Here is a 17,041-nt window from a genome sequence, read left to right as displayed (position 1 = left end):
TGAGGACTGAGCCAAACAACACAAGATAATAACAGTTGAAGCTTTTTATGATCTCAGCAGTCTGCATTTGACCCTAAGCTTATGTTTCCCAGGGCGATGCTCAACCTACTGAGCAAACCCTGGAAATGGCTCAAACGCAGAGATAAATTTTCTGCACTGCTGCGATCAATAAAGTTTTAATTATAAGTTATTATTATTATTGTATGTGGTGACAAAATTGGCCATAGTATGTGATCTTAAAAGCCTCAAAGGGCTCAACTATTCAAGTAAGACAACAAATAGTAAAAGCACACACATTTAAGTTTAATCAATGAAAAGAGTGGAGGTTTGGTAAACATTTTGTCGGTGGCACTACATACATTCAGCATTATTGGGAGTTTTTCAGTTGAATCCCACCATAGATCCTGTAACGAAAAAAGCAAACAGACAGAACCCAACCAGGCATTTTTGTACGTTTTTGCACCAGTTCAATACAACAGAGACACTGTGTTGTTTACAATAACATATTCACGTATATAGTTGTAGATGGCAAGTCTGTGTTTCTGGTCATGTGACCGAATAACTGAAATACATCTCAATATAGCACAAGCACCACTAAGATGTCTACCAGGAAGTTGAATGCACCAGACTTGTGCAGAGGAAGGAGACATGGAGGGGAAAGAAGCCACATTCGACTAAATATGCACCTGTATGAGGTACACAGCCTAAACATTACAGTGACTGTTCATCAGTATCCTTTGAGAGCTTTATGTTATTGTACACCACTGGGATCACATCAACAGCATATAAAACAAGGTTAACATGGGCAGCAATAGAAATGGGAGCTCTGTGATGTGGCATGGCAGCAAGCTGAGATCCGTGTCTGCAGCCTTTCACAATAAAGTCACTTGGAACATTTAGATCAGCAAAATGGAGAAACACCGTCCCGGTCCGTAAGGAGAACAATGACTGATGAAGCCACCCTCACGCGATTTCTATATTTTACATTGGAAACTAATTAACAGCTAAACGTTACCACTTCATGAATAAGCATAGCTCATATTTATCTATACACATTTATACATTCAGGTATGACTGTGTTCACTGTACTTGGCACCGTTTCTTCTTTTTTTGTGTGGAAAGCCAGTCAGACGAGTCCCGACCCTGCAGTCATTTCGCATCTGTCCACTATAGGCGTGTGGCGCTTCGCACAGGATGACGAACCTTAACGTGATCACTGTCCACAGAGGCAACTTCATCCTGTTTCTTCTGGCTTGACAGCAGCTTATGAGCAGTTGAGCTTGACTACTTTAACTCCGATGAACTAAAAAAAGACAGGCGTCCGATTAACGGAGCCGAACAATCAGAAGGGCTGCGTGGAACGGTAATTACAAGGTTGGTTTTCAGGGCCTTTTCCAGCCTCCAGCAGTGAATGAGGAATGTCTGAGCCAGCGCGGAGGAGAGCACTGTGATGTTACAGTTACAGATTTTTATGCTGTTTTTAGTCAGTATTTCACCTTTTCTATATAGGTTTCGATTATTTGAAAGTAAGTAGCATTCGCGCCCCTTCACTTCCTAAAGGAAACCGCTTTTTAGAGAAAATAAATAAAATCAAGCACAGACTCTCATGATTAGATGTAATATTCACATGGAAGACAACATATACAATATTAAACATATTTCTAGACCAATACTGACTCCTATACAATAAGGCCAACCAGCTGCTGTAGTTTTGTGGCCAATTGATGTAACTCATTACCTTGTTGAAGTGAGTGAGATCAACAAATAAAAACACCTAAGGAACCAACTCAATGCTTTTTTCCATCAACGCTAAAGCTTCCAGACTTACTCTTTAACATAGAAAAATACTATACCAAAAGGAAATACAAATATATATATATATTAGAATCTGTTAGGTATTTCTATATAAAGGGTTTGTTGGGGGAGGGAGCTAAAGGAGTAAGGTTACATTAATACAACAAAAACAAATCAATACGAGAGAAATTAGACGAAACAAAACAAAAAACAGGCAGCGATTCAGCAAACGTTTGTTTTGTAATATTTATAGTGATGCTATGAAGCTCTACATATTTGTTGGCAAACGTCTCCACACATGCAACGGTTTGCACACGTTTAATACTGCAGGCATCAAGAGGAGCAGGGATTAACTGCCTCCTGCTCCAAAGCGGGTGGGGGGTAATGCGAATCGCCCCATCCCTGAGGCAATGCATGCTGGGGGACCGATAAGCACGTAGCGCTGCCGGCGGCCGGCGTGTTGGCCACACGCGCCCTCTCACTCCGTAAATGTATGTACGCCATGCATCTGTACTGTCAGAGATGTGTGTTTCACTCTCAGCGCTGCTCGTCAGTGCAGTCTCTGTGTTTTTTTAAAAAAAGAAAAATGCCGATCTCATGGTAACTCGCAGCAGACACCTGTAGCACCACACCTGGATCATGCGCCTCTCTAACCCCAACGGCTCCTCGTTGGCCTCGAGTTGTGCGTGTGTGGAATGCATGACTGCACAACAACAGCTCCAACCGGACCCGAACCACGAGCTCCACCCCAGCTCGCGTTGCCAGGTCGGTCTCTTCTCATCCGCTCACGAGCCCGGCTGGACCCCGGCGCTCTCGCCGCTCGCACAAAGCACAGATAGATGGTGGGTGGCTGTCGGAGGCTTGACAGATGGAGGGGGATTCACACGGGGTAAACTGGGTTGGAGGGGCTCTCTCTCTCTCTCGCTCGCTCGATGCAACACCTTAAAAATCTCTGGACCGTTGGAACAATGTTGCAGATACAGTGGTTCTGTTGAGGTTGTTGTCTCGTCTACTTTGTTGGCTTCACTGTGTTACTGTAGGTCACACACCCTTGGAAGGGGAAGAAATGTCCTATTTTACAAACATTGTTGTCCATAATATATAGATAGAGGTTTTATATATATTCTTTATAATCTCTCTTTCACTCATCGCCTTCCTCCAGTCCTCTCTCTTCCTTCTTTCCTAATCTTCTGCTCGGCGGCAGTGGCAGGAAATGGGGGGGCGAATGCTGCTACATGCAGCCCACGCAGCCGCACTTGATGGTCTTTTCCACTTCCTCGCTGAAGGAGGTCCCGTCGCTGCACTCGAAGGTGTATTTCCGGCGCTTCATCCTCTGGCTGGCGCAGCAGGCCCCGGCGTCGCACACCCCGGAGCACTCCACCCAGGACACCATGCGCGTCGTCTGGCAGATGGCGTAGCCTCGCTGGACCTGGTAGAAGTCCCGCACGGGCTCCCCTCTGCACTCAGACTCTGCACGGCGGGACGGAAAACCCCCACAGAGGTTACGGCGAGGGACTCAAAGATGCCATTTCCTCGGACATAAAGAAGCCAAACCCACCTGCGTCACAGAGTTCCCCAGTGTAGCCATTTTCGCAGTGACAGTAGGCATCTCCAGTGTCTGAGATCTGGCAGCGGCCGTGTTTGCAGGACAGGCGACGGCACGGGTTGAACAGCTCCCCCTGCTGGTTGCACAGGGCACCGCGGTAACCCTCCACACACTCGCAGCGGTACGACTGGGAGTCCAGCGGGATGCACTTTCCATGGACGCACCTGGTGAAACAGGTACATTTAAAGGTGATATAGATGCTGGAGGAACAGCGATACAGATACGGACCTAAAGTCATCCAACATTTTTAGATACATGACTGGTGACTTTCGGCTTCGTTTGCAAACATACTTGCTGCCCTGGCAGGGATTGCTTGTAGGCTGGTCGCAGTGAGGACCACTCCAGCCTTGCTGGCAGTGGCACACGGGTCCCTGGATCCCATCGGGCTGGCAGATGCCATGGACACAGTAGATCTTCTTGCAGGGCTCGCAGCCCGGCACCACGCCGGGCTTCATCTGGGTCTTGGTGAAGTCCTGGAGCTCGTTGTTGATGTACAGGTTTTGGATGCAGCCGTGGAAACTGGACCCGTTCTGGATCTGCAAGAGACGGAAGGAGTGCACATCCACGGGCATGCCTGGGGGAGGAGGGAGGAAAGAGATGATGTTTATGTGCGTGAAGTGGAGCTTGCTGGGTCACAAACAGACAGCTAACACGGGGCTGGTATGAGTAATGAAGGAAGGCCTTTCAAAACATGAGCGTCTGAACAGTGCATAAAGAGGCTGTCAAATTAATATCCTGCATTTGCACCTGAAGACATATCATGCTCGAAAGAAGAGGAATCAAACATGGATGGGGAAAATTCCCCGTTTGCATAAACAAAGAACAGGTCACAGCACCAACATACTACACAATATTTGAGCCACTCCTGAGCAAACTGTAATATTTTATCACTTTGATTATCAGCATGTGTCCGTGTCAGGAGTGGCTAAATTACACACCACAAATAAACATGCAAATACCAAACAGATCTGAAGTGAAGACTGTGTCTGGTAGTTCCTACACTGACCACTAGAGGGCGGACTTTACACTACAAATGAGCTGATGCGCTGGACTGTGGAGGTGGTGACATATGGTCTCTACAGGTTACTTTAGAGTCACATTGTTTGTTTTTTTGGTATATTACAGGTATAATTAATGAGCTTATATGACATATGGGCGACCCAGGTTCAGTTTTATGGGCCCTAGCAGACACAGTCATGACTGGAGGTGGGTATGATGTAGGTCAAGAGACGGGTTTGGGTGGCGATAGGACAGGGTTTCATGGTTAAGGGGAGGGGTTGGCTGTGGTGGTGACAAAGCGAGGGGGGAGGGGGGTGATTGACAGTAGTGTAGTAGTTAAGAGTGCCTGCAGAGGAGGGAGGAGTGTTCTGGAGAGGGCCCCTACCCCCCACGTATAGTGGAGCCTCTCCGTTGAGGGGCCGCACTGCCCCAAAGCTATCCATTGTGGTAGGGAGACCCCCGTCAATGGACAGGTTCACCATCTGGTCAAAGGTCACCAGCTCCACCGTGTGGAACTGACCATCGTTGATGGTCTCAGTGCTGGTAAAGAAACAGAGATGATGCTGTTATTAGGAAGTGGACGCAGACAGACGTGGGGGGGGCTGGGGGGCCTCTTACCTGTAGATGGCATGTCCTGGCTGGCTGCCAGGGTCGTAGCTGACTTTGACGTGACCTTGGTAAAGCTCCACTGCAATATGATCATTGTCACCGTTGTATAAGAGGATGCCATTGTCCTCAGCCGTCGACACCTGCGAACGTTATAAGTGGCAGTTGGAGCGATTCTCAAACGCAAGCTACATAACAGACCTGCTCACACGCCGGCGGTGCGATTACCTGCAGAGTGATGTTCGCCTGAGGCCAGTTCTTCAGGTCAGAGAGCAGCAGGTACGAGTCTCTGTCCACAAAGTTAACGCTGACCAGCTTCTCGCAGCGCGGCCCGCCGAACTCGGGGGGGCACTGGCAGAGGGCGCGGCCCCCCCTCTCCACGCAGGGGGCGCTGTTCTGGCAGTCGGCCAGCTCGCACAGGGACAGAGCCGACGGGGGAACCTCACACAGCTGACCGCTGCGTTAAAGAGGGCGGCGGTTTGTAAACGGCACCAAAAAAAAATAAAAAATAAAAAAGGAGCGGCCGAAATGAACCCTGTGCACGTCAGGCTGCTCACCTGAATCCGTCGGGACAGATGCAGGAGTAGCCGTTGAGCTCGTCCACACACCGGGCTCCATGCTGACAGCGGTGCTCCTCGCAGTCGTTGTAGTCTACGCTGCAGTCATCGCCAACGTAACCAGGAGAACACACGCACCTGCAACGCACGAGCACAACGCTGGAGCCTGGCAGCACACGGACGACGCCGCAGCGCGCGAAGGATTACGCTCGCCTACTTGGGCCCATTGGAGGTGATGAGGCAGGTAGACTGGTGTTGGCAGGGGCTTCGTCCAGGGGCGCACACGTCCTCCATTTCTTCACACATGTCGCCTACGGAGACAAAAAGTGAAACAGAAACGCATCAAGAACCAGCACACTAGGAAACATCATTCAAAAGCGACTCCATCGTTCGTTTCTTGGCCGACCTGTGTAATAGGGGGGACAAAAACAAGTGTAGTTGTTGATTCCGTCAATGCAGGTGGCTCCGTTCTCACAGTCGTTGTCGTCACAGTCGTCAGTGTTGATTTGGCAAGTGGGGCCCTCGAAGCCCAGCGGACATGTACAGCTGCAAAGGATGCACAAGTTCCCCATCAATAAATAAATGTCATTGTGCTATACGGCTAATTTAGCGTGGGTTCCTCACCTGTATTCGTCCTCCTCATCCTCATTGACTTGACAGGTTCCTCCATTGGCGCAGGGGTTGCTCACGCAGGCGTTTAGAGCCGTCTCACAGTTCTTGCCCTGCGGCACAGAGCAGAGATGAGCGTCACGCCTCGCTCTCGTCTGGCTGCATGACACATGTGCGTGAGGGCAGCTGGACGTGAATGCGCACGCGACAGCGCGCCGCAGCCCTGACCTTGAATCCAGGAGGACAGCTGCACCTGTACACATCGGCCAGGTCGCTGTGGCAGATGCCCTGGTTCAGACAGGGGCCCGACAGACAGGGGTTACACTTCGCCAGCACCGCGGCGTCCACGTCTCCTAGGGGACGGCAAAGCGGTTCAATCAGCCGTGTCCGGCTCGCGGCGGCGCTCGGCATCGCGCACGCGGCGACTCACCTGTGCATTCAAACTTCTTGGCGGGTGTGGTGAGCAGCAGCTTGCCCTCCATGCCCTGCGGGCCGGCGCAGCGGGCGATGCCGGGCTCCTTGTAGCCCGTCTTCACCCAGTCGGACAGCCAGCGCAGGTGACAGTCGCAGAACAGCGGGTTGGCCCCGATCGCCCTGACGAAGCACACACAAAGGTCAGTCTGGCCTGTTACGCTGCTGCAGTGCCCTCGTCCACCAGCAGGGGGCTCCGCACCCCTGCCTAATGCAAACAAGGCCAAACTCAATTTGGACTCCTGTGCAGTAAAATGCTGATTCCCCACAAATAAAACAGTTCAGGTTTATTTATTTGATTCCTAATATGACATCTGGCCATGTATTACTCAGAGGAAGGCTTCTCAATTATAGAGAAAGGTGTAAACAGAAGGCACTCTAACTACTTCTGTCATGGCGCTCGTGAATCAATGGCGTTCTGTCCGGCTGCTGGATGCATAAACACTCTCGAATCGATGTCGTTCCATTACGCTGGAGCACGGGCTCATCTTTCAGGCTGGGCCAATAGCTGACACCTGACATCTGCCGACAAGAAAGCCACTTGACTGTGACTTCGGATCGATGGCCGCCCACCGTCCCCACCGTGTACTTCTATCCAGAAAAAGCCTTTTGTTGCGTTCTCTCTGTCCGGTCTTGCTGCTCCTGAGCTCTGACACTGATACAGCTATTGATCAGCGAGTGTCAGGGGATGACGTGAGTATTGAGATGTCGGCGGGGCCACGAGCAAAGTTACCGCTGTGTAGCTTTACACATCCAGTAGTCTTTTCACATCGAAAACCAGACAGACACATGAGATTAGAGACATAGATAAACAAACCAAAAACAAACCCTGAAGTCCCCAGACCAGCGAGCGTCTGTGTGAGTAGAGGGGTCTGTGTGTTGGCCTCACCACAGAATTGTGGTTGATTGGGGGTGGGGTGTCTCAACTCATGCAGAGCCCACCAGAGAGGACTACAGACAGGCCACTGTCCTGTCTGACCAGACCCCCCAGTGTGTGTGTGTGTGTGTGTGTGTGTGTGTGTGTGTGTGTGTGTGTGTGTGTGTGTGTGTGTGTGTGTGCGCGTGTTTGCAGACAACACAGAATCGCTGGCTCACGCGGAGCAGCCGCTGCTGTCACAGTTCCATGTGTTGTGTATCGCTACTCACAAGTGGGAAAGTGAGGCCACATCGCTGAAGATGCCATCGGGAAGCTCCGAGATTTCGTTGCCATGGAGCGATCTTCAGGGCGACGGAGGGAAGAAATGATTGATTAGCATGGACATTTTTAATCATAACAGTGGTGATAATGGGATATAGACAAATAGTTTGACGTGGGAAACAGCAAAAGCTGAAAATGTCGAGGGTTATTTTGTTCTAAATGGGTGGTGGGCGGTTTGTGTTTCTGCCGGAGCCTTGTGCAGCTGGCAAAGATGTGAGGCTGTGCGAGTGCGTAAAAGGCTGGTGTCAAGTTCCTACAGCATGTGCGTCTGTGTGGCAGGGCAGTGAGCAGTGAGACATGAGGCTCCAGGCGTCTCCTGACGCACACCAACGCCAGTGCTGTTGTCCTCCGGCCCGTCCGCTGCCGTGGGTAACGGCCTGGTGACTGATGGCTGCTGTGATCTGCCAGGCCGTTACCGCCTCCCACCCCCGGCTGACCGCACGCTAGCGCTAGACAGCGCCCATACGCGACGCGTCAGAGGCGACGGGGGGGTTGAACTGTGTGCAGGTTTGGTTCCGTAGGACGGACGGAGGAGCCACGGAGTCTCCAGAAGGAAACCCGATCTGCCCCCCCACCAGCATTTACGCAGTCTCTCTCTTTGTTCGCCTCTCTTCCCGTCTGCCGCCGTCACTGCGTCGGGCGTGTGACTCTCGCCGGGCACAGCGTCTGCGCTTGGCGCTTCTGGGCCGGTCGAGGGAAGACGTCTGGCTCGGCCTGTAAATGACTCACCTGCACACCCTCTGCTCGTGTTCACGGATCCCGCGGGTTTCTGAACTCCCAGGTCCTGCGACCCCAGCGTTTTCCCACAGCCCCGTGTCCAACAGCCCTCATGCCTGTTTTGATTTCATTACTTGCAGACGGTGCTTTCTTTCCTGTTCCTTTTCTTTATCACACTCTTTCATATCACTTTCTCACAGCTTCCCACCCAAATCCTGGCGGGCCACGCCCTGGCGCTGTCTAGGCTCACTCACCTCACACCTAATACCCAGCGGGCCAATTAGCAGCTTATTAATCTGCAGCCCGAGCCACAAGCGCCGTGTACACACCCACATACACACCCATATGTACACTTACACCAAACCGCACCACATCCATGCCAGGCTCAGACCACCGGTCTGTTTGAAGCCCTGAGCGTTAATGATTCGTCTGCTCTTTACTGCTCTGTAAAGCCAAAGGTGAAGCTTCATAAAGGCTTTGGCACCTCAGTGTGTGTGTGTATGTGTGTGTGTGTGTGTGTGTGTGTGTGTGTGTGTGTGTGTGTGTGTGTGTGTGTGTGTGTGTGTGTGTGTGTGTGTGTGTGTGTGAGCACGTGTAAGCGTTCCCTGCTCGTTGCCAGGTTTGGCATCTCGCTGTGGTTTCTATGAAGCTTCCAACTTTAAACTTTGAACCCAGTGTGGAGTTTTAAAGTCGTACTGATTAAATGAACCTAATTGTCGCTTTAGTTTTAGTGCGGCCTCCAGCCTAGTGCCGAGTGTATTTAAAAATAATCCACAGCACCTATTGACATTTAATGGGAGCCTAATGATTGATCGCAGCAACATTAAAGACATCAAAAGTTTTCTGCTTCATTTGTTGAGCGAGACATGAAGGCAGCCCTGACTGTGTGCCTGTGAGCCTGTGTGTGTGGTGTGTGGCACCGGGGCCTCACATGGCGTCTAGCACACACTCGCACACGGGAGATTTCAGAAGCGACGGTGGCGCGAGTGAGCAAGAGCAGAAATAATGGACGCAGCTTCATTAGAGATCAAAGCGGCGAGCCGGAGCTAGCGCGGCGGCATCGGCTAATGACGAGCTTCACTCTCATTCCACGCTAAAAGGACTCTTAGGCTTTGTGTCTCGTAATGATCGGGGGCTTTAGTCGAATCCCGCCATATAAAGAGGCTTTGTTCAAGCTTTGTTGTCAGTAGTAAAAAGTGTGCCTGCTATGAGCACACATGGAGGCCGATATGTCTGCGCACACACACACACACACACACGCGCGCCTGGTTTCTATTTCTCCCTGTGCGCTGTGTATTTCGATGCAGGTCCACAGATTGGTTTGGTTTCGTCATCTATCTGTCCAACACATTTACATTCTACATCTCAGTTATTTCGCAGACCAATTCGTCTGCGAGGAGCCCATGGTCACTGAGAGTGCACAATCAAAGACTTCATAACTTCACAAAAGCCCGGAGGCAGCGTCAAAACCATTACGGCTAGCGGGGCAAACATTCTCCGGTGATCAGCGTCAGGGTGATTTTGTGCAGTGGCTTGTGGGGGGGCGTGTTTGGCCCCGGTGGAAGGCCGGGATGAGCTGGGGGCGTTTGGAGGTGAACGGGCACACTTGGGCAGACGTCTGAGGACGTGTGGGCAGCAGCAGCCCCGCTGCCATTCAAAGGCAGAAAATAGGTCGGAGGTTGTGGGCGTATGTGTGCGTGCGTGAGTTCATGAGCTGTCATAACTGTTTAGACGCCGTTTTAGTCCTCTGGAGTCAATCAAAGATTCTCAGCATCTGCTGCTCTGTCTCTGAAGTCACTGCGAGCTACAAAAATATCCTCGCGGATAACTCTGTGAAAGTGAGTCCGCTTTTGTTTCAGAACGCTTTCAACATATCTTTAATAAAGTTTTTTTACGTGACAACAGAGAATCGTTTGATTTGCACAAGACGAAAAACTAAAACCACTGGCAAAACACAGGATTTATCCTAAAAATAGCATTTTGATTCCGTGCCAACAACGTACACACACACACACACACACACACACACACACACACACACACACACACACACACACACACACGAAGGTCAACTCACAGCAGTCGGAGCGAGTGCAGCCCGCTGAAGGCCATCCTGGGGATGCAACGCAGGGAGTTGTAGCTCAGGATTCTGCAAATGTAGAAATAATGACACGCGACTGATCCCACGGTCGACACGGGGTCGGAATGAAGGGCCGGTCGGGACTTACAGGGTGGTGAGTTGACTCATGTTGGCGAAGGACGAGTTGGTCAGAGAGCTGATCTTGTTGTTGCTCAGGTCTCTGAAAAGGAAGGAGACAGGTTCAACTCTGCAGACCTGCACAGCGAGGGGGGGTTGTGTGTGTTTGTGTGTGTGTGCGCGTGTGTGCGGGGGTGGGGGGTTGGTTCAGACAGACACTTACACCAGCTGCAGGTACTTGAAGGTAGACAGCTCCTTCGGCACGACGCCGAACTGGTTCCCGTCTAAATACCTGAGGAAAGAGACAGTTCAACAGTTCAGGAATGAAGTCAGCAGAAATAAAAGGCAGCCGCGGTTCCACCATAGGAGCTGGTAAATATTAAACACATGTTCCTCGTGTTCTACCAAAAAAGTGTCCACCTACAGCAACTGCAGGTACCATTTATTATATTAGTCAAGTGCTCGTTTATATATTTCTGCATATGGAAATGTCTTCTGTCTCTCGTCAGAGGCTTCGTGTTACTGGTTATTTGAGGACATCCCATTTTCTACGTGCAACACTTTTTCCCCATGCGGTCGCTGACGAATGAATCCCACTTTAGGGCGCGCACAAAAAACGTTTTGTCGCTCAGATAGAAATTGTAAAGGTTCTGACACTTGTTGTGTCTGGCGCTGGGAATCTGGCCCAGTGAGCGGTTTCCGTGTAGCTGCAACATTTCTGCTGCGTGAAAAAAAAAAAAAAAAAAAGCCTCGACACAGACGGCGAATTTATCGCTTTGGGTTCATTTCCCGTTTAACAGCAGGTCCTAATGTCGCCCGGCATCCGCTCGATGACACAACGCCCGAGTGCGTTCGTGCATGTGTGTGTCAACACACTGATGCATGTACAAGCCACTGCACTTGCCTTCGTGCCTGCAGGGGAACGAGCGCACTGATTACTGCCAGCGCCGGGCTGTCACCCTGATAAATGGCCAAACGGCGCCTTAGAGTGGAGCTTTCTCCTGTTATTGTTGCTGACTGTACTCAGGGTGGGGAGAACGGGGGGGGGGGGGGGGGGGGGGGGGGGGGGGTGGGGGGGGGGGGGTTGTTGGTTTGGGTGGGGGGGCTTCGGGTTCAGAGGTAATGATAGGTAATGATGGTGCAGAGGACACTTGGGATAATGATGGAGTAGAAAACTCTCCACATGACTAGATGAAAGCCCCGAACCGAGGGCACACCTGGTCACACCTGCTGGGACAATGACAGGCCTGAAGCTCCGCGCAGCGTGTGTGTGCATCTGCGTGTGTGGGTGTGTGTTTGTCAGTCGGTCTAAACTGCTCGAAGCCGTATTGGAAAGTTCCAGTTCCAGAGCCGCTCCGAAAACTGCTCATTAAATTGTCCTCTTGCTCCCCTGTGCTCCTGTGGACAGGCTGCTTTTGGCCTTCACACAAGTATGCACACACACACACACACACACACACACACACACACACACACACACACACACACACACACACACACACACACACACACACACACACACACACACACACACACACACACACACGCTTGGCTCCGAGTGTGAGAGTGACATCAGCGTTAGCCCTCAGGGCTGCAGGGAACACAAAAGAAGAATGTCTGAGAGAATAACTGCAGGGTTTATTGACTCCCATTCCCTTCTGCAGGCGATGAGATCTGTTTTCTTTGTCTCCACTGCTTTAACTCATACGTCCTATCCTTTTGCTACTGTCTCCCTTAGTTTCCTGTCGAGCTCTGCCGCTATCAAAGCCTGACCAGAAAACCATAACAGCAATTACCAGCGCTCTAAGTCTAAGAGAACATACATGCAAATGGCACGATTGTGCAGAAGAACTCACAGTTCCGTCACGTTTCTGGGGATGCCTTTGGGCAGCGTGTGGAGGTGCTTGTTACTGCAGCGCACCACCGTCTCCAGGCAAGTACATTCACTGGGACACTGGGGTCTGGGTACGCAGCTCGACTCCTCTTGGCCTGGGAAAACAGAGGGCACCGAGGTGAGTGGTGAGTCAGACGGCAGACAGCGAGAGGGGAGAGATGGCCGTGAGGGTGAAGAGGCAGATGGAGAACGGCCAAAAAGAGAAGCCGGGGGACAAAAAGGAGATAATAGAGAGGTAGAACCAACCTATAGACAAGGCCGATCCTTCAAACTAATGGTGGGGAATTGAGACAATGAAAAAAAGAGCAAGTGAGAAATGTGAAGAGTAAAATAGGACAGAGAGCAGCCTCGCTAATGCGATATCGACCAGCGAGAGCAGAGAATGGAAGCTGCCCAAGGCCCGAAGACAAGTCTAACATTCATTCAGGTGCAAATAGGCTGACGGGTCAATAAGGCAAACAGCTCAATAGCCCCACTCAGCCTGCCATCGACCAGCAGCTTAGGAACTGCTGAGTAGCAATCTATTCAGTAAACAAAAAGTCGCACAATAGCAAGCGTTATTTAGGACCATCTCTGCTTTAAGCAGACCGGACCCCGTAGAGATGGGAGGTGACTGAGATCAAACCCACCCTCCTCACAGCGGAAGTCGGGCAGGGCCACGTCCTGCAGCGGGATCTCCTTGAGGAAGGCGGGGCGCTGGCAGCGCGGGTTGCCCGTCACGATCTTCCTACTCCTCAGCCAGTCGCCGAGCCAGGCCAGGCGGCAGTCGCACACGAAGGCGTTGGCCAGGAGGTTGCTAGCAGAGAGGGAGCAGGAGAGGAGGCGTGAGAGCGCGGAAGCGGCGCGCGAGCCGCGATGCTGTCGGCGGGCGGGCGGGCGCGCGTCTCACAGCGTGGAGAGCGTCTGCAGCGTGTCGAAGGCCCCGGGGGCGATGGTGGTGAGCTGGTTGTCGTACAGCGACAGCAGCCGCACGTTGTGGAGGCCCGCGAAGCTGTCGTTGTGGACGCAGCTGATCTTGTTGTTCCTCAGCATCCTGGGGAGGGAAGGAACCACAGCACAGTGAGTCTCCGGGGGCTCCCGCCCTTTCGAAGCGCCAGCGCCGCGGTACGAGCCTCCCTCACAGCATGCGAAGCCCCTCGAGGCCGCGGAACATCCCGCTCCGCACGGAGTCCATCTGATTGGCCGTGAGGTGGAGCTCGTTGACGGACGAGGCGCCCTCGAAGGCGCCGTCCTCGATCTCGGTGATCTTGTTGTTGCTGAGGTTACTGAGGAAACAGGGTCACGTCAGCGAACCGGATATAACGCAGTGAAGGCCGGAGAGACCAGATCGGTGCACCTACATCTTCTTCAGCTGCGAGAGGTTCTTGAAAACTCCTGTGGCCTCCAGACTGGTGAGGTCATTGTTGTTGAGGCGACTGGAGAGCAAGAAGAACAGCCAATCAAACACATGCACTCAAACGTGTGGTTAAATATTCACTCTGACTCCCTCACAGTTCAGTGGTGGATGAAGGGATGTGCTCGGGGATCTTGGTGAGCTTCAGGTTGGAGCAGTCCACCACGTTGGCCTCGCAACGACACTTGGGAGGGCACACGGGATCACTGTTGCAGGCGTTGTTCAGGCGGATGTCCTCCGTACCTGCACAGGAGACGATTCAATCGCACGCCACAGCACAGCGACGTCAGACCCCCCCCCCCCGAGTTGCCCTCAGTCACGCATCTGCTCCCGTCACCGGTGCGTTTGTGGAGTTCGGCCCGTCGCGACCTTAAAGCAGCCGCCCTGGACGGCATTAAACTGCTTCTGTTCGCGAGATGGAGCTGAATGAGCGGAGTCCAGGGGATGTGCAAGGGCGATAGAGCGGCTGCAGAGGGTGAGGAGGGGGGAGGGGGGGTGAGATAGGGATGCCAAAGAGGATTTGGGCAGCCGGGTTCAGCGAGGCAGAACACCTGAGGGAGAGAGTAGGTGGAGGAGAGAGAGTGTGTGTGTGTGTGTGTGTGTGTGTGTGTGTGTGTGTGGACAGGCGGCGTTGAAAGCGAGGAAGTGGAGAAATGAAACATGAGCGCATGCCGAGGAACACAGGACACGAGGTAAAGTGGACAGATGACAAGAAGGTTGAGTGGCAGCGAGACGTGGATCCTGAAGCAGCAGGAGCGAGAATGAGGCAGCAAAGAGGGCGGGGGTGGAGCTGGGGGGTGTGGGGTGGTGGTGGTGGTGGTGGTGGGGGGGGGGGGGGGGGGGGGGGGGGGGGGGGGGGGGTATTTTCCTGCAGCCGCCGTCTATGAATAGACGTTACGTGCCGCGAAGCATGCTGCCAGTTACATCATGGCTGCTCAATAATGGAGCAGCACTGGGAGCCATTTAAAACGGTGTGTGTGTGTGTGTGTGTGTGTGTGTCCATTGTGTCTGACTGTGTGTATGCGTTAATGCTTTTCCGCTGGCACGCTCACATCAGCACACCTGGCCGCAGGTGACGTCAGCGGGACGCCGGAACCGCGGTCAGGAGCAGGCGAATAACGAGCAACGGGGGCGGCGGCGGGAACATCTGGGGCCACACTCGCGCTGGACTTCATTAGAGCGTGGTTGTGAGGTGAGGGAGGCGCTGGACGCCGCGCGAGCGAGCGAGCGAGTGAGCGAGCGAGTGAGCGAGCGAGGCTGCGTCACCGCGCACGTTATAGATAGACACAGAAATCCAGGGCGTTACGGGAACCTTCAGACAGGAACACGCGTTTCCTGCTGGAGGGGAAGCAATGAAAGTGCCGCGCGCCGCTTTGATGTCGGGGCTGTTGAGGAGCTGGGGGGGATTCGTGAGCCTGAGTCACCGTCGTCGTCACCAGCGCGTGGAGGCGACTCTGTTACTGTCAGCACATTTGGAGGAAACGGGGGACGAGCCTTTTCCCTCTGAGGCACAAAGTGACTCATCGCTGGAGCCGTGAAGTTCTCATAATGCCCTGCAGCCGGCGGCTCGTTATCGGTGTTATGGAATTCCTGCGCTGCGAGTGATGGTGTGTGCTCTGCATATTAGCCTGTGCGTGTGTGTGTGCGTGTGTGTGTGTGTGTAGGCTTTTGTCTTTATCATTGAGGGAGGCTGAAATTCTCATTAATCACATTTGGCTTTGATCTCTCATCTGCTTACATATACTCCCATTTGTTCTCTAAACCAGTGTGGAGCTTAATCTCAGTTTAACACACACACACACACACACACACACACACACACACACACACACACACACACACACACACACACACACACACACACACACACACAGATCCTCCCAGTTATTTTCTTGGAAGTGCTCTTGTTAAGAGGTCCGGAAACATCCGCTGATAGGAATCTGGGTCCTCTGGTGGCCTTTATTTTCTTTAGCTCTCACTGATAGAAGGGACACACTTTCTTCCCCTCTCCGTCCTCCTCTCCCTCCCTGCTCACTACCCCTCTCGGTGAGTGACTGTCTGTGCTGGAGCCAAAGCAAAGAGCCACTTCCTTTTCACTGTTTCTGCCGAGACTCTAAGTAAAACAGAGTCGAGGAGAAACAGACACTCTCGCACGTATATCAAATTAAAATGTGCACATAGTATTGTCCCTCATGGGCCCCATTAGCTGTTCTCACACGCATAAATACCGAGGACGCCAGTAACACCAGACAACAAATTCTACCCTAGAAATTCTCAAATAAATAAATACTCTTCTGTGCAGAACATGTTCTCTTAAATTCATCCAACTATCAGTCACTTTAGAGTCCAATCCCATTAATTCCAATTTAGCTCTTTTACAGTTAGCACCAGAAACGTTAATAATCACACAGGACATTTGTTGGCACATTGTAACTGTGGGAATAGAGTAATACATCACTTCAATTGCTGTTCATAACACGTATAAACATAATAATTTGGCATTTCCATCTTGTTCTCCTATTCACATAAACTTACCTGTGGGTTCGTTTGAAACCCGTACGATTGCCTGAATTCTGGTTCTTGCATTGTCTGATTTAGTTTTAGTAACATTACCGTTCTCCCTCCTCACTGCGATTACCTTAATGAGGAAAAACACTGCAATTGTTACCAAAGGAATGATGCCCAACTAGGAACGCGAGGCCTAGGTTGTAATAAACTGAAGAACTGATCTTTTACCCCGAGGAATAGTTTAATACACTGCAAATGAAGGAAGTAATGGAAAAAATGCTGCTGCTCCGTAGGTCTGGATGTGTAATTGGAGAAAACAGGACAATGAAAGGTGTGGACATTTACAAGTCACTCACCTGGGATGAAGTACTGCTCTTTAGCTGTGATGGAAGAAAGAAAAAGGGATGGATGTCAGTGGTCTGCATAGCTGGGGCGTCGCTATGCGTCACAGAAGTCATATATAGAGGTGTTATATATGACAACACATGAATC

The 17,041-nt window shown here is 51.8% G+C and overlaps 1 protein-coding gene across 5 annotated transcripts in view; it reads right to left on the bottom strand.

The window, feature by feature from the left end:
• Nucleotides 1-282: 282 nt before the first annotated feature.
• Nucleotides 283-17,041, bottom strand: part of LOC114842054 (slit homolog 1 protein-like) — a 66,597-nt gene continuing 49,838 nt past the window's right edge. The window contains exons 15-37 of one of the 5 annotated variants that reach the window (XM_029127527.3): nt 16,906-16,929; nt 14,140-14,284; nt 13,989-14,063; nt 13,770-13,913; nt 13,538-13,681; nt 13,278-13,444; nt 12,611-12,743; nt 10,978-11,046; nt 10,786-10,857; nt 10,635-10,706; nt 7,789-7,860; nt 6,602-6,765; nt 6,400-6,524; nt 6,187-6,284; nt 5,969-6,108; nt 5,780-5,873; nt 5,563-5,700; nt 5,234-5,462; nt 5,018-5,148; nt 4,785-4,939; nt 3,692-3,974; nt 3,353-3,564; nt 283-3,264 (exon numbers count right to left, since the gene is read on the bottom strand). In XM_029127527.3, coding sequence (XP_028983360.1) covers nt 3,026-3,264; nt 3,353-3,564; nt 3,692-3,974; nt 4,785-4,939; nt 5,018-5,148; nt 5,234-5,462; nt 5,563-5,700; nt 5,780-5,873; nt 5,969-6,108; nt 6,187-6,284; nt 6,400-6,524; nt 6,602-6,765; nt 7,789-7,860; nt 10,635-10,706; nt 10,786-10,857; nt 10,978-11,046; nt 12,611-12,743; nt 13,278-13,444; nt 13,538-13,681; nt 13,770-13,913; nt 13,989-14,063; nt 14,140-14,284; nt 16,906-16,929 — 3,125 coding nt within the window. In that variant the 3' untranslated portion in view covers nt 283-3,025. The other 4 variants (XM_029127525.3, XM_029127528.3, XM_029127526.3 and 1 more) reach the window with 4 other exon arrangements.

Source organism: Betta splendens, chromosome 15 (assembly GCF_900634795.4).
Source record: "Betta splendens chromosome 15, fBetSpl5.4, whole genome shotgun sequence".
NCBI lineage: Eukaryota > Metazoa > Chordata > Actinopteri > Anabantiformes > Osphronemidae > Betta > Betta splendens.
The sequence above is the reverse complement of the archived record's forward strand: the minus strand, read 5'-3'. Positions and strand labels throughout refer to the sequence as shown.